This window comes from Solea senegalensis, linkage group LG11 (assembly GCF_019176455.1).
Source record: "Solea senegalensis isolate Sse05_10M linkage group LG11, IFAPA_SoseM_1, whole genome shotgun sequence".
In the NCBI taxonomy this organism is placed as follows: Eukaryota; Metazoa; Chordata; class Actinopteri; order Pleuronectiformes; family Soleidae; genus Solea; species Solea senegalensis.
The window spans coordinates 2,727,719-2,745,950 of record NC_058031.1 but is presented as its reverse complement, the minus strand read 5'-3'; the positions used below and the strand labels follow the sequence as shown (position 1 = coordinate 2,745,950).

Genomic DNA, 18,232 nt, shown 5'->3' with positions numbered 1-18,232 from the left:
GGATGACCCTGAAACCTCTGATGATGATGATGGTTGTGGCTCAAGAGCTTAAGATCTGGGGGGATTGTAGGCAGGAGAAGCATATTCTCTCCTCCTGTTGTTAAAAGCAAGTGATGACTGACAGATGGTTTGGCAGACAGGATGAAAGCTCATCTCTGCCTTTGAATTCCCTGGCAGAGCCCAGCATTGGGAGGGGAAAATCCAGAACAGCTCCATCTCTCATCCCTCCTCCTGACTGTTCCTCGAGCCCCTATCACTTGTAAAGCTTAATTCTCTCGGGACAGTAATGATAGAGAAGTAGGTACCTGTAGGTACTCAGGGAGTTTATCATGTACTCTGTCACTCTCAAGACTTGCAGCTCTGTGAGTGCTGCACATACTCTAGTAGTCTACACCTCTAGAGATCTAGAGATGGAGATCTGTGATAAAGGCAAGCTCAGGAATGTCTTTCCGTTTTATTCTACGATATAAAATACTGTACATCAGTAAAGTCATGACAGACAACCAGATGCCTCCAAACTATTTCTTTGTGTAGCTCTGCAAACATAGTCCAGTGGGTGACATGACAAAGTAACTTAATGTTAAAGCCAGCTGAAGATTTGTGAATAAGATAATATTCCTGCTTTTGTGAATATCAACATGGGGATTAGGTAAATTGGACAACGGTTGTTTGTCTCCATGTGATGTCACTGGCGACCGGTCCAGGGTGTACCCCGCCTTTCGTCCTATGTCGGCCGGGATTGGCACCAGTGACCCTCATGTGGCGGATAAAGCAGTAGAGGATGGATGGATGGCAGTGATGTGCAGTCAGGGGAGGCAGGGGAGGCAGGTGAGGCACGTATTCCGGTTCAAATACATGGACGGAGAACGGCGAGGTGACGGTGCTGTGCCACACACACTGACTGAAGCAGGCAGGTGGTGCATGCCCATTACTGTCTAGTATATTTAATGAATGTGTTTGACCTATTTAGTCTTTCTGATCGGCCGTAAATAGGGTGAGGCAGAAAGCATGCTGAACTGATAGGGGGCAGTGCTGAGCCCCTTAGGCACAATGGGTAACAGGTGCACGTCGCTGCGTGCTCTTCTTCTATGCAGCGACGTGCACGTTCTTGGAGAAGGATTAGGCGTATGGACTTCATGGAGAGATCAGCCAAAAAAAAAAAAACATTTCAATATTAAGAAATCAGATTTGGCCTCATATTAATAACTATTCTTTTGTTTTCCTTGCTATCGTGTTGTTGAACAGTGTGTAATTGATTAAAACATAAGTGAAAGCTTTCAAAACAACTACATGTTTCAATTAAGGTCAAAATTGGAATATAAGCTTCTATTTTGGGTTGATATATTTGTACATGTACCTCACCATGTCACGTTGACTGGTTCAGCTGGTTGTTATCCTCAATTACGTCAACAACTTAGTCGAACACAAAGAGTCTCACAGATATGGACAGCAATAAAAAAGCAGACTGTAAACTGAGAGCGCCAGCTCTCCCAGTGTGGTTACACACAGACAACTGAAACCTTTCATGGGAGCATAAATTGAAAATGTTGTGTGACTCGTTAAGTCAAGACAGTTATCAAAAGTGTCGAGCAATGGAGTGTAAATCATTTTCCCTTTCTGTCATATTTGCTTTTTCCAAAACATGTCCATGACGCTGTGTCGCGCACCTTTGAATTTCTGCACGTTCTGGAGTCGTGGAGAGAGGTTATCATAGCAACACAGGGAAGAAATGACACGTCAAATGTTTTAAACACTGTTAAACTGAGACTCAGAGACTTTCCACAGCTCGTACGCTGCTGAAATGCACAGGAGCTTATAGAAAACTCAAGTGTGTAAAGAAGAGAAGGTCAGGGATTCACTGTATCTGTTCTATAGTGACCACTGCACTTGACTCACCTGTGCCCTCAGGCTCTCGCCACAGTGAACATTTTAAAACAATCCCCTGCTGCATTCTTCATATGTGAAAGGAAAACACTATTTACCCACCATGTTTTGGAGTTCATGCCTGAAAACAGCTGTTTCAAAGGGAATGCGAAGAGATGAGCTCGCCAGAGACTTTGAAGTCGTGCAGCTGTGATCGTTTGTAGTTTCTTTATGGTCTAACATTAGCTTTTTTATTTCAGCTTTATGTAGACTTCAAAAATCATGAAGTGCTGTGGCCAATAACTTGAATACACTTGGTGTGTTCCAACTTCTTTTTAATGGAATCTTTCCCCCTTCCACCTATGCCCTTATACATTGATGAAAGACAAGTAACTTAAAACAACAGCTGCCGTGCTCCTCTGACCAAAGATATTCTGCAAAATGTTTGTGGAAGTGTCAGGAAGTTCAGGATGAACATATGTGTCCTGTTTTACTGCGTTGCATCACAGCCTGTCATGTCATGTCATCGTTAGACAGTCTACGGTCTACTTGATGTTGACTAGCTCATTTTGCACAGTGACTGTTGTTGTAGCAGTAAGTCTTAATCCTCGTGTTGTTGCGTCTGTAAAGAACAGCTATCACACAGTATTAATTTGCATTGCTTATGTCTGTCTATGCATCTGCTTAAGATATCTAAAATCGTCTGAACCTCATTCCAGCTCGCAGGATTTTCCATCGCATAAGCCAAATGGCTACATCACAGTAATTGTCACATTATTTGGGATTGCAGTTGCAGCTTTACATTTGGTTCATAATCAGAAGCATCTGCGCTGATCACTGAAAGTGATCTTTTTCGTGTTCTTTGCGTGAACAGCTGGTTCACACGTGTTACGTTCACTAAGGTGTGACAAGGGTTCTATGTCTGCAGCAGAGCAGCCTACCCGTGTTTGATCATGAAAAATAAAATGTGGATTTTGGCCCATCAACCCATGGCCTTAATCTGCAGGATTAGAGCATCAGTGAATTCACTGCAGTGTGTTTGTGTCAGTGTGCGATGCACGCAGTTGTCTTTGGGTGTTCTGTCGTTTTTTCCTTCCTGTCTGGGACATAATACACATGTGTAGCTATAGAATGTGCTGGAATACTTTTCTATACCAACATCAGTGTGAAGGAGTTTAACTCTCACATCCAGAGCCACATGTGTAGCAACAGCAGCAGACGGGGGTGGGGTGGGGGGGGCGGTGGATGGTGGCTGCTCATGATTTAAGAGCTAAAGCCGCTTGGCTCTCAGGCTTCCTGCCAATCATCGAGCAGCCAACGACCCACTCTCACTGACAGGGCAGAGAAATGGCGAGTCAGGCCACACGCACACTAAAGGTACATGTACATGTAATACAGATATTTATGGTGCTGCAGGAACAGAGACAAAGAGTCAAGCCTGTATTTAAACTTTAATTAAAGCCACAGGGCAGAACTTTTATTGCCCCAGGAATTCTAAGTAAGCTTCAAAACACCATATATACATGCCGTATGCCGAGGAGATCTCACACCATCCACACCTGTACACTACCCAGTTGGAAGGCATTATGGCCAAAATTAATATTATTTATCAAGATTATTCATTGATTTTAGTGTCTAACACTTTTTTATTGCAGTGTAATCATTGCTCCCCACCTCCCACACACACACAAGATGTATTAGATTCATTAGATTTTTGTGTAGCTGTATTTTAACATAATGTTTGTCATCCAGACGGCATCCAGGATACTTGGAGCTGCACGGTGCAGGGACAGCAGCACTTATTTCAGCCCCCATGCTCCCGTCAGTGGTCCAGTCCATTACCCTAAGACCTGTTTTGATGATGGGAGGAGGCCGGAGAACCCATCACCCACCACCACTGTTTGCAGCACAGGTACGTCACACACGATCTGAACACAGAGAGAGTCATGTGGAGCTGGTAGGCTTAATCAGTATTGTGTGAATTCATTTGACGGTGGTTTGAACGTAACAGACATTTGATAATAGACGTTTCGGACGATAGTTGAAATATGCATTAGAGCACTAATGAGAGCGAATAAAAGGATGAGCAGAGTTGCACTCAATATTTTGATATACAGTTGTTATAAAGCTTAAAACTGAGGGGTCTTAGCCTCCTCATGACCCCTTGTGGCGCCGGTCCTGGACAGTGGTGAGAGGCTTACAATTTAAGTTACACAAGTGCAGCCTGCAGGCCTTCCACAGATAATGGGCCATGACCATGAAGGAAATATAAAAGAGAGGAGCATTGCAGGGGAAAAACAACAAAAGAGGGATGAACGCACACTAATGAAATGGAATCTCATCTTCCATCTGAAAAGAACATCAAAGAAGATGCTTATCCTCAGGAGGCAGTATTCTGTCATTTGACGTGTGTCGCCTCTGTCTGTCAATCCCTCTCCATCCATCCATCCCTCTCTCATGATGAGATGGATGATGAACATGTGTGAGGGAGAGAAAAGGGGAGGGGAGGAACAGGGGGATAATACCTTCTGAATGCATGATGAATGTAGTCATCTGGCTTAAACTGACTGGGGGAGTGAGTGGCGCACAGGGACGCAGAGAGTGTGCATGTGAGTGACACCGAGTACCATCATCGACTCCCCCCTGCAGCCGCTCTCAGTCTCTCCATCCTCCTGAAGAGAGGCGTAACAGACAAAAGAGAGGATATAATACAGCTTTTCTTTTTCTTATTATTTATCAGGGCAAAAAGGCAGCAGGGAGCAGAAGTAAAGTCAGTGTCGTTGTTGACCCAAAGGGTTTTTCCCAGCCAGAGGAGGAGAGAGGATGCTGAACAACATCACAGACTGCGAGGAGGGAGAGGGGGGACCCAACAGCAAGGGTGAGTGACGAAACACGGACTGATGAGAGAGGAGCGTGTGTGGACATGGGTGCATGAATTAGTTTGTGTGCAGGTGTCAGTGTGAGCACACACACACACACACGCGTGAGAGTTCGGGAAACAAAGGTAGGTAAAATTAAGGATGCAGACATAAATAATAAGTACGTACATCTGCTGTGTTTCGTGTGAAGAAATGTTTAAGTATTACTCATGCTTTTTTAATCGTCCATGGGAACAAGTGGATGTGTTCCAGTCAAGGATCTGTCTGATCCAGAGCGACTTTTTTCTCCATCAGTCCTGGTTCCAGTTTGGTCAAGCTATAAAGACATTTGGTACCTCAGTGCAGTCGGTGTGTTGGTCTATTAGATGTTCATCTTGTGCCAGTAAATTCATTCTATGTGCCCATCTCCTACACTTTCACCACTCAACAAAATAGGATTACTGTGTGCAGCCTCTGCAGAGTATCATTCATCACTCTCCCCATCAACAACTTCTCACCCGAGGCCAAACTTTGCTCTTTATGTATGAGTGTGAGTGTGTCTCTTACACACTCACACCTCCAGGTAATTTATAATGGCCAATTAATGGCCACTTGAGGGCGACAGTAGCACAGTGGCATAGTGAGTTGTCTTTTGCTCCGCCAGTCTACTTGCTGATGTGTCCTTGGGCAAGACAATCGATAGATTTGGGTCTTCTTCAATACAATATTCTTTGGATTTTGTTAATTATGATCCTTCTCTAAAGGAAAATAGATAAAGCATGGCCCATATGAGTGGATAACTGGCATCTGTTGCAGGTGATGGCTGTAAACATCTGTTTGCATAATATTAACAAGAGCTGCATGCCACTTGGCTTGCACATGACCTTCATGACCTGACTAGCAACAGAAGCTTCGTCCACGTGCAGGCAGGTATGAAACCGCTGTGGTAGTGTTGCCGACTGGTGTATCCCGAGCAGAATTCATGCGCTGTTCAACTAAAGTTTGGATGTGCAGCTGCTGGTGTCAAATCAGTTTTAATCTGCTGGATGTGGCCTGCATTGTTTCACCAGCAACATGTGAGATTTGTGATTATAACATATTTAATCTGCCATGAAAATCCCAGATGAGGAGAAGTTGTGTCCATGTGACACTGACCTATCTCTGTGCATTGTCCTGGTTTAACACTTTGAGTTACGATAACATGCAATCATAGTGTAGTTGAGCCTTTATGAAGAGAGAATTAATCATCCTTGACAAACCAAGACTGCCAGAATTAATATGATCTAGAAGTCAGGGAAAAACTAAATATCGTGATAGAATATCCTGGATTAACACCATCATCAAGTATGACACGGTCATGGTTAGACACAGAAGATACAAGAGTTTGATAAAGAACCTTTTTTCTCTTTTCTTCGAAGGTGGTGTTTTACAGCAGTTGGTGGCCATAATGTTATATTACTGCCTTCTGGATTTAACCATTTCTACCACTGGATGTCCATTGTTTAGTTGGTGATTGTAATCCACAATCAATTCATAGATTCACAAACAAACAACCAAATAAATACAACTTTACTGATGCCAACCACCACAATACACCACCAATCAACTGGATTCTATCAACCATTACTTCTTTTCTTTCCTAATTTGCAGTAGCAGTGGTGTAGTTGACATCCATAATCATCCATGGTACAATGTGTAATATGTAGGAGGGGTTAGGGGTTAGCATGTCTGTATACAATCACTTTAAAATAAAAATAGTTTAGTTTTCTTGGCCATAAAACAAGCTTTTTATAAGGCCTTGCTGTATACAACCAAGAAAGAACAGTCACACTGTGTTTATGTATATAAAGGCCACCACACTTACCTGACATGCTTCAGAAAAGGATTGGTAAGTGGAGGAGTCCTCCATTTGTCGCACTCTGTGCAGTCTTACCATTAGATATCACTTAGTGTATGTCGGCCTTTAATTATGCTTCTCTTTCCTGGGTCCTGGTCTCTTCTCCATCCTCTCCTGTCCTCTTTTATCACCTTTTCCTTCATTGCCATCCTCTCCGAGTGCCCATACTCCACCTCTTCTTCTATAGCACTCCGCGGCTACCGGCATCCACAATAGCTCTCTTCTTCTCCTCTTAAAAGGTCATGATTTGGGCCACATCATCACACCAAAGGGGTGAAAAATGGAGTGCAAGCGCCAACTGGAGTGTGAACACAGAAGAGAGTTTGCAGAGAACTGACTGCAGGTCTGACTGATGTGACGATGACAACAGTAAAAAAGAAAAAGTCACTTTTAAGAAGCTGGAAGCAGCAGATGTTGAAGCTTTTCCTGCATGGTTCTCCTCTTAAACAGCCACTTAGCTCTTCCTTTGTCTTCCTTCTGTGTCAATAAGAGCTTACCTTCTATCTTGATGATGCCACTGATTATGAACGATCACATGGATGAGGAGAATGTGTCAGGTTGCTCTTTACTCAAATTAATCTTTGGGCAATCATTTTAGAATCAAACACCCGAGCATGAGTTAAAACCACATCTGGCAAGCAGATCCCATTCAGCTCGGCAGGCTGTGGTCGTGTGAAAGAAAGTGCATTCCTATAGGATTAACTTTAAAGGAATAGTATAACTTTTTGGGAAGTATGTTTTGTGTGTTTATAGGAGGCTGTTTAATGGGATGATTGATGTCATATTACGCCCACCTGTCTAAACACGGAGCTACAGCCTGGTTAGCTTAGCATAAAGTCTGCTGACAGTGTTTAAACAGGAAACAGTGGCTAAAAAAAACAGTCAAACAAGTTAGGTTTTCCTCTTTGTGTTTCTGAGGTTATAAGCAGCTGGAGTTTTACCTTCAGACAGAGCCAAGCCAGTGGTTTACATTTATTATCTGGTGGTGTGGGTTTTTTTGTAAAGCTCTGTTCTAAGGTTCTACACGGTGAAGTAATGTCATTTTACCACAGGACATCTGTAATATTAATGGTTAATGTGCATGGGAAAAGGAAAACTACCACAATTACGTGGGGTAAATCGGGGTAAATAATCTCTCCGTCTGTCCCGGTACTTGACTCTGGTAGTCAAGGACGGACCTGGTGATCCCAGACCCGGTTGCGTGAAATTGAGGAGATGATCACAGATTACATGAGCCGTCAATCAAACTATAGCCACACCCATAATTGTATAGTTATTCTCTATTATTGTCTATGTGACTCTAAGTGGGACCAGGATTTATGAAAACAGACCACATGCTGTATTGAAGAAGACAGATTCACAGAGACTTACATACAAACGGACTTATAGATTTCATGCATCATTGATATACAGCCAGTGGTTGTGAAATACATATTTCGGTGTCACTAAATTATGTACCTTTTTCATTATTTTTGCACTACTGCCAGATTTTATTTTTGTGAACAACGAGCCAATGAATCTCTTCAGGTCTAATCAAATAAAACAGAATTTGCACCGAATTACTGGGAATAATTACAAAGATGAAAGAGAAATGATTATAGCCAGTAAAACCTGTTTTAATGTTCATATAGGCAACTGATTATTAATGTAAGACAGACCTAGGATCCGTTTACAGTGACTACACGCCACTGGCTCTGGGATTTTTATCTGGTTGCTGATGATGAGCTCATTCAAACCATGTTTCCTCCACGGATCATGCAGTTAGTCTGTGCACGTTGATGAGATGTCGTGGACATGACTAGTCATGCAATTGTGTGAAAGGTTGTATTACACAAAGCTGCCTCCTTGTCATATTAAAGTTTGCCCTTTCCTGGTAATTCCATTGATGCGTCCTTGGTTTATGCACGGCTTTGACAAACTGGCTCAGAGCAGATAAACCATGTCAGTGCTTGTCAGTAATCCTCGGACGTATTGTCCTGGTTCTTTGCTTAATGAGCAATGAACGTTGTGTCGGACACTGCGGGATCTAATCTGTATGGGGTGAAATGGTCAGAACGGCAAACTTGGATTACGCAGGTCTTGACATCTTGTGCACATTTATGAAGATTGGTAAAAACAATTCAATGTGCTTAGTGCATGGATGTTGTTTCAACACTTTCAACTGTGAGGTCTATGGATAGGCAGGTAGGTAGGTAGGTAGGAAGGTAAATGGCCACAATATGACAAAATATGCCAATATTCTTTGCGAAATTTCAATTACATTATTCATTCAAGCCTCTTTTTATTTGTGTTTTGTTTATCCGTGTCTATTTTATCGGGGTTTCCGGAGTATAAAATTAAGGTCTTTAATAAAACAAAAAGGCAAAATCAAAATCTAGAGGATGTAAAACCCAAACAGAACAGAGAGCACAGAGGTTAAACACTTGATGGAGGAGTGACTGAGGATATAGAGTCAGTTTCTTGCTATAAGCAAGTTTAAATCTTGTCCGTTTGATGTTCATTAAACTGTGCCGACTCTATCAGATAAACCATTAAATAAACAAATAGAGTTCTGTAGATAATTTGCTTTATAAGCCGTTCAGTCAGTATGAGCGTAGTGTCACTGCACGCAGCCTGTCACACCACAGATGTCAGCAGCCCATTTGAATGATTAGCACCTCATTCAAAGCATTAGAGTTGATTAAAACAACAGAGAGTCTGCAAATCACTTTCAATGATCTTATTAGTCAGATACAAATACGTACATACTGTGTTTAACAGCTGAACCTTGACCTGAAAGTCAAATGGGCAAGAAACACCCTGGATTAGCAGAGAGCAGTCGAGCTTGAGACTGAAATGGGAGTTATGATGAGAAAAAATAAAACATCCACGTTATTTTTAGCTCTCTTCTTTGGCTGCTGGATCAGAGACACTGTTGTTTTCCTTTGACTGTGGGCTTGCAGATTTTGAGGAGATTCTGTTGTTGGCATGAAGATCACGTGGTGGTGTTGTTCAGATTTGTGAGCAGAACATGTTGCTTGTGTTGGGGCTGTGCTTGCTTGAGGTAAATATGATTTTCATGGGTATTTAGCAGAAATGATTACCATGTTTCCATGGTAGAAAAAGTAATAACGACCCTGTGCTCACAAGTGTGTTTATTTATCAGTCATTGTGGCTCAATACAATAAAACCAGAACAAATACAGCACAAAAAAGGGAAAAGGGGAATCAAACCATATCCAAACAATCAAACTTGACCAAATCACCATCTCGGCGTCAACACAGTGTTTAGAGTTAGAAAGAGGTTCAGCTGTTAAGGATTGTTGGGTTTGGAAAGCTCGCCGATCTTCCCATGTGGTTAATAAATACATGCTGGTGGTTAATATTAAAAATAAAACCTGACCCACACATCATCACTTGAGCCTCAGCACAATGCAGTGCCCCCTGGGCTCTTATTAGATCCACCCGTGGTTGGTACATGGGTTTATCGCCACCTGGTGTAGTGGAGGCGGGCAAATGTCGTTCTCTAAATCAATTCCCTGCTGTTGCTTATTATTGTTATACTGGGACACGGACACTATCTCATTAAAAGGTGTAGCTCATCTTACCTGTACATGGACGTGTTGTGTCCTGGCTGTTTACGTGAATACGCTTCCAATGTGATTCTGGAATTTAGCTCAGTCCCAGTAGAAATCTGCGGCTGTTTTTGATTCCCTGAACCAGTGCCCTGCTGAGCCTCATAAGCAGTTATAACTCAGAGGCGGGGACGCTAATCTGTCTGCCACAGTGACGTAGAGGCTGGAAGTCCTGAATGAGGATAAACAAACCAATAACCATTATTTATTATATAAATAATAGAAAAGCACTCGGTAAAAGGGTGTTGTGTCAGTGATTGCTGTGTGAAAACATTGCTATAATATTTATAACATCTATATAAATATTATTTATATAGAAAATAATATAATATATATATATGTGTATATATATATTTGTTTTATTTTTTTGTTATGATATTAAGATGTTATATGATATTGATGGCGGGAAGTTACACCTGATGGTTGAAGTGATTAAATGGTACTGACATTGTTGTTGTTATCAATCACACCACAGTCACACCTGAAACCACATCCTCATCTATCATCTATTTGACACAAAAAAAGGGACCAAAATGAACAAAATGGCCCATCATGCTGTATTGAAAATAGACCTGAAATTAGTGATTGAGGTAATAGACACCTCAAGAAAATGTTTTGTCCTGCCATCAATGCACCGAATCACTGTATGTCTTAGCAGTGTTTTTCCATGAGTTGGAAATCCGAGTTCAGGACGCATTCCTTACCTGAGATCCTCAGAAATCATGTTTTAAACCAGGGTCAAATTTGATCTCAAGTGGGCTGGACCAGTAAAATAATAGCATAATAACCTAAAAACAACAAGGACTCCAAAAATGTTCAACTCGTTTTACATTACAAGTGCAATTTTCGCCTAAATTAACCATTTACACATGTGCATTACAACGTACAGATCACAGTGGATCTAAACAAAACATTTAGTCTCAGGTAACTGGAACACGTGATTAGGTTCTAATCATAATGTGAGGCCCATGGTATGGCCCGCGGACCGTATGTTTGACACGCCTGTTCTCAACTGGGTTTTCCAATCAGAGCATCTTAAATAAATGCACATTACCTCTTGCATTAATAAGTGTCGGCTATATTTAGTTTGGTGTTGTGTTTGTTGTTCGTCACATTGCACCTTCTCACCACATCCAAGCCGCTGCTGCTTAAACATGTGAACAAATAGGAACAGGGTGGTCTCCCGAACCCGCAGAGAATCTGCAACACTTACTCGACGCTATTCCCTTTGGCAAACGGCTCCTTTGTGTTGGAGCAGCAGATGTGTAAATTGGTTTCAGAGGCATCGGCGATGTTTTTGTTTAACAATAAAAAGTCTCACATCTGGAAATGCTGAGACGCCGAGACTGGAGTGCCTTCCCCGGCGCAGTTTTTTTTCTCTTTGAGTAATGAAATATTTCATTTTCACGTTGTCCTGCTTTATGGCATGTTATTCAGGTGGAAACATGCTTGAAGTTTGCTGTGGTTCTCTGTGTCTCTAATTCTAAAGTCACAGAAAGGTTTTGAGGTTCTGTCAAACTTTCAAACACCTTCAAATGAGATTTGACAGAAGTGCAGGACCCGGATACTGACCTGCAGGAGCACAATTTCTGGTTTCCAATCACGTTTGAACAGGCCCGCACATAAACAGTAAGAGTACGTTTCTAAGAGCAAGAGAAACAAAACATTTTTCACTTAAGCTGTTGATAGAGATTAACCAAGAAAATTGTTAAACATCCGGTTATAGATGACATTTCTGGACTCTTATAGAAGACGGAATCTGCTCCTTCCACTGAAAGCCAACAATTTGTCATCAGAAGATCCAACGTTGAATTTGCAACTGCGACAGTCTACCAAATATTGAAAATTCCTTCTTCTTTTTTTCCAAAAAGCTTTTATTATTCTGCTGTTTTCGCCAAGAGTCAAGTACACAAGTTTCTGGAGCATCATGACCACACAGCAGCTCTATCTACTTGTGCTTCTCTCTCCTTGTTCATGCTCCAAGGATTTATTTGTCATGAAACGGGACAGCCATCAAAGTCAAATCACATCAACATTGTCCAAATAAGAAAAAGATTTACTCGCGATAGTTTCGCTCTGTAAAATCGGAGTTTCCTGGTCGTGAATATATCAAGTGAGTTTTTCAAATGTGCCCATCACAAGAACACTATAATCAACCCCATTTGACTTCAAGTGGCAACCCAACACACGTTCTGAAGCCATGTTGACGTCTAAAGCTGTGTCCCTCGACTCGGCTCAGCACGGTTTGGTTGTGTTTCCATTACAACATCTACCTCCTCAAAGTGGGCGGAGTCATCACTGCACGACTGCATGAAATCTGCCGTGACTTTGTTTTACGCACGAACCCTGCACACAAACTTGTCTCAGACTTGTGAAGCGGTTGTTTTACGATACGATACACCGTTTTTCCAGCGTATTGAATCATTAGAATCATGTAATTAAAAGATTTGTTCAGTACTGACTGGAGCACAGACTCAAATACTGCTGCAAACTCAAATACTGCAAATGCTGCTCGTTGGTCTGAATTCACCAGACTCCTCTGTTAAATATTAGAGATTTTAGACATTTCCTTGGTAATTGTCGGAGATTAATCCACGTTTTCAGGATTGTTGAGTCTTTTTTAACTGATCTACAGTTCGGCATTGTTTGTGGAAAACGGGGTTTAAAGGCATCACCTGCAACCAGGTTCTTATTGCATGATCTCAACTCTCAATTACACTGTATTGTACTTTGCTCTCTATTTTCCTTTAAATAGGGAATATCATTTACAAAAGTGGCATCATGTGCCAATGAATAAGTGTGAATGAATGAATGAATAACTAGCCACCGAGACTATTAAATCATCGGGAACATGGAGGGTGGAGTGGCTCAGTGGTTAAAACCGGCACTCTGTGTGCGAAAGACATCATGGTCGCAAGTTTGACTCCACCCCTGACTGTTTGTACTCAATTCCATTGTAAGTCGCTTTGGATAAAAGCGTCTGCTAAATGACATGTAACATGTTTACTTATGTTATAAATCCAATGGAAAGTAGACTCCTGTCACCCCCTAGTGGCTATTCACTATACTTTAACTTCCAATATGGCTTCAGTTTAATTCGATAGTGCAGATTTATTACATACATAATCTCAAGGCAGTTGACACGGTAAGGTCATTTTTCATATTTGGTCTATGATGTGATTTATACACAGACTCTGGGCTTAATCAGCACTGTGTGTCTGTGAGTGTTTTATTTTTCTCCACTTAGTGACAGTTTAAACAACAGTCTGTGAGTGCAGTGAGATGACAAGTGAGATGTTTTTATTGGAAAGGAGGAAGGTACGTACTAGCCCTTTTTTTTAAAACCAAAATATAAATAAACTATAGACAAATTACACTATTAACACAATTCTTACACAAAATAACACACACATTTAAATGACCTTTCGCCCTAATGTACATTTTAACGTATCACCCTCTGCTTTCATAAAACATTCATTTGGTGACGTCTCAAACGCACCTCATTAAATTGGGTTTTGTTTTAGAATGAGGTCTCTTCTTTCTTTTGAGGAGACTTGTTACCACCACCTTTAAAGGAATACTTCAAAGATTTGCATTTAGCTTTGTATTACTAGAATATGGGTAGTATTTTTAAAAAATTCTGCTTCCCAACCACAGTTTCCCCTGAGTCGAGAAATATCTTCATTCTTTTTTTTGTTGCGTGCCCACCAATACAAACATAGAGTCTATCATGCGCCTCCTTTCTCTGTCTTTTGAACCATAAGGCAATTGTGGGTTTATTACCTCCTTATTTAGGGTCCTACATTATTCTTAAAAGTGTGGAAATTATGACCTACCTAGGTACTTTATGACTATTATGATATCTTGTGTCTCTGTAGGTTTCACTGTAATTTGTGGTATTCTGTCATGTCTGTAACCCAGATAAATGGTCTGCTGCCTGTCTTGGCTTTATGTAAAAGAGAATTTTAATCTCAGGGAGGCTTCCTGGTTAAATAAAGGTTTAATATTAATAATAAGAATAATGATCCCACTTGAATCACCAGTTGATTTAATGAACAACATCCTTGCATCTGTCCACTGTTGCAGCTCCTGATGCCCTGACTTCAATCTATGACAATATTTTACAACCACTTGGTATTTTTCTCATACATTTTATGTTATTTCTCTGTCATTAAACTAAACACTGCTCCATATGGCTCTAAAACACCATCACCAAGTGTTTCTCTGGGAACTGTGAATGTTTTGCATCAGTCAGTCCACAACTTGTTGAGAAGTGTGGCTACACACTCTTTAAAAAGACTCCAGGACATGTTCTGTATCAAATTTAAAACTCCTTGTTGACAAGAACAGCATTGGTGCATATTTATGACTGCAGTGTTAGGTAACAACGTCATTTGTTGTGGAATACTGCCCCTGCTGGAGAAAATGTGCCATTAAGCAAAAGTGCTCCCTTCATTCCTGTCCCGATTGAAAGTTTAACATCTGAATTCTATCTTCTTTTGGTGGGAAGTGTCACAGAGTGACAGAGACACAGTCATCAGGCTGCGTGCGACAGGGACGTGGAGTAAAAGTGATTTAAATTAAGTTGCTTAAATTCCTCAGTTACATCAGGCGAGGTGAAAAAGGATGAGGTATGTGTGTGTGTGTGTGGTTGATCTAATTGTGAGAGGCCGCTGTGCAGCTCTTTGGCTCAGGCTTCTCGCATGCTGGAGTTAATTTATGTCTGTCTTTGTGGCCTCCAGCATCTGCTGCGTAATCTCCTGAGCCTTTGTCCGATTAAGCTTTTAAAAGCTGGTATAAACTGTACATTTTGTAATAGCCGTGGACACAAATCTGCACAGAACTCTATATATATATTTCAGCATATTGCTAAACTGATTTCTTATCAATAAGTCATTTCTGTTTGCAGAGGCTAAAACAGGGACATAGACAGTAAGATTATCTTTCTTTGTGGAGAACGTGTTGTCAGGGGATTTTTTTTCTTATATAATTTAGATATTTCTGTGTGAGTGTGTGTGTTTTAGACATACAAACTGCCAAAAATGAAAAGAACACATACATCACACACAAAAACCTGATGAGGAGGATATTTCAGCGGAAAGTCTATATATGTGTGTGGTGTGTAATTAATTAATGTAACCCTATAAATCCAAAATATCAATGTTTCCTTGTCTGTATTTGTATTTTATCACTGCAGAAATGTCATAGTTCAGTAAAGATGCACATTGTTCAGCTAATGAACATAATCTACAAAAACAATACTGAATCAGTAGCAGCTACTATAGTTACTTAAGAAGAACAACATTGCACCTCTTATCCAAGAGGTTTCCTCAGTTCAGAGCTGAAGAAGCTTCTTGGACGAGAGGTGCAAACGTCATGTGCAACCAATTGTTTTTTTTTTCTTTTTAGCCCCCATGAGTCAAGAAGTGATGATTTTGTCAACATATTTTACAGCTGCCTGTAAATCTTGTCGTGCTCACACTATTGTTATCCAGAGCAAAGAAATGAAGAAAATATTCACATTTAAGAAGCTTAAACAATCGGAAATCTTCTTTTAATCATGACAAAAACTTTGAACCGATTAATCGATCATCAAAATAGTTGTTGATTCATTTAGTAATCAATTAATAATCCATTCATTGTTTCAGCGCTAGTTTTTCTTATCTCTCCAGGTCAGTTTCAGTGTTCGGTTCCCTCTGTTTCCCCGTGTGATGCAGCACATGTTCCACAGCTGCATGGGGTCCCTTCACTAAGCACCATTTAAACGATTCTGAGAAAATAATGGTAAGCTGCTGTACGTATTTCAGCCATGTATGAAGTTAAAGTCAAATCGTCCTGTGGAGCAAAACAAATAGAGAAACCCCAAAATTTATTTTTTTTACCTGAACTGTGGTTTGCACTTTATGCACCAAAGTGCCACAGAGGAGAACTATAAAGGTTATTGCAAAAAGAACAATTGTTGTGACCTTGCACTGACCGATGAAATCAGCCTGGCTCATGCTGTATAGTAAGGATTTGGTGATTTATCATCGTCCTCCCCCTCATATTCCTCAAATATCTATATTTTAATAAACAAATTAAAGCTCTCTAAAATAAACAGTCCCTGCCAGTTTCATGTCTCAAATGACTGAGGGAAACCTGGGTGAGAGGAAGCTACGTTCAGAGGTTAGATGTCAAGATTGGTTTAATCATTATTTAATCCTGTCCTTTATATGTTTTTTTTCAAAATGTGTTCTGTTTCTCTCCATTTTACCTAAAGACAAATGTCCAAAATGAAAAAAATACAAATTTAAAACAGATCAGACAATATTTGAGCTGCATGGCACTGTGGTTTTAACTCAACTGGGTTTCAAACCAACCTTCTCACTGTGAGGAACCAGCGCTAATCACCGAACTACCGGGCTCCCCCAGGTTAGCCAGAATCGGATTTATTAACATTTAAATAACATTTATCATTTATTAACAATGACACCTTTGTTTCGCAGAAACATTCAAATAGAGGATGGCATCTCTCCAGTTTGATACATATCCAGATGCACGGGCTACAATACAATTCAGGGAAATACTTTGAATTATGCAACAATGTGATACATAACAATGACGGTTCTTTCTGAAATGAAGACATTTTCAATTAAAAATGAGACTAAGTCAAATCTGTTACTGCTAACCTTTGAATATACACATTATTTTATTTTTTTAAATATTTTTTTAACTTCATTAAACTGATTCATTACATTAAAAGACAGGTCACCGATGGGTTCATAGAGCGTTTAGATCAATAGTGGTCTGTATATTGATGTATTTGAATCTTTTCCTTTATAACCTAGTACTGATCCATATCGATTCATTCATTACATTTTCTACAATCAACCAAATTGACAGACTGTGAAAAAAACCTAAAACATTCTCTATGAAAAGGAAAAAGATTGCGAAATAAATCATTGTATCCTATTTCTAAACACAGTACTTCTTCACTGTTCATGTCACTGGTCCATTTAATGCTGAATCTCTATGGTTTTTGGGGGTTTTTTTAACGTCAACCTGCAGGAACAATGACTCTGAGCTATATTTCACTTCAGAGGAAACAAATGTAACTGCAGTGAGAGGTTCACAAACACACACAGGACTCATAAATATGAACAGATATAAACGGATGTGAGTGATACTGCATGACAGAAGCAAACACTGTGTGAGGGGATTATTAATATGGCCCTCTGTGGATAAGAATCTTTCAAGATCAACACCAACATCCACTCTTAGCTTAGGAATGTGAATGTGGCAAGTTAAGAGTAACCAGATGTTCTTGTGCTAGTTGAGGCCCCTTTTCCTGGAATTGTAATATTATCCCTTTGCTGTACAGGTAGACATGTCTCCTGATCTGAGGACTTCTCCTATGTTTTGAGAAACAATACCACTTCATAGCTGTTGTACACCACAATGTACACCACTCCGGCTGTGGGAGGGTCTGCATCATGGTAAATCTAGCTATGTTCCACTCGTCACGTGTGTTTAAATCTTATGTTTTGCCCACCAATCATCCCTCTGTAGCTGGGTAACATCACCTGACATCCAGCTTTGCTCCACTTTAGAATTTATGTCCCTGGAGGGTTCATCCCTCGAACATAAGCATATATAAAATATTTCTGGGCACTTTCTGAAATCCTGCTTCTGATCCCAATCAAAAACATGTGAAAATGTTAAGCCATTCACATTTATGTGAAACACATGCAGGAACACAAACGACTCATTCATGGTCATTGGAGAGACTCTGAGAGGGCTGCCTGTCCATCATTGATGGCACTGAAGGGTGAGGAGGAGGTTTTCATTTAATGGATAATTACTGTTGACTGGAGAGTAAAACACACAGATCTGATAACTCCCGTAAACATGTCTGTTAGCTCCAGGTAAATATGTATTTCAGGGGCAGCCGGCGGAGATCCAACCACTGCGTGAGAGAAATGTGAAAAGGTTTTAGAGCAGTTCACTAAAGGTCAGGAGGCA

The 18,232-nt window shown here is 40.6% G+C and overlaps 1 protein-coding gene across 3 annotated transcripts in view; it reads left to right on the top strand.

Annotated features, from left to right (window-relative positions):
• slc12a5b (solute carrier family 12 member 5b) overlaps positions 1–18,232 on the top strand; it is a 46,051-nt gene that overhangs the window by 3,694 nt on the left and 24,125 nt on the right. For 2 of the 3 annotated variants that reach the window (XM_044038334.1, XM_044038333.1), the window contains exons 1-2: positions 4,386–4,472; positions 4,604–4,741. In XM_044038334.1, the coding sequence (XP_043894269.1) occupies positions 4,687–4,741 (55 nt within the window). In that variant the 5' untranslated portion in view covers positions 4,386–4,472; positions 4,604–4,686. Of the gene's footprint in view, positions 1–3,615; positions 3,776–4,385; positions 4,473–4,603; positions 4,742–18,232 lie in introns of those variants that run through there. The other variant, XM_044038335.1, reaches the window with a different exon arrangement.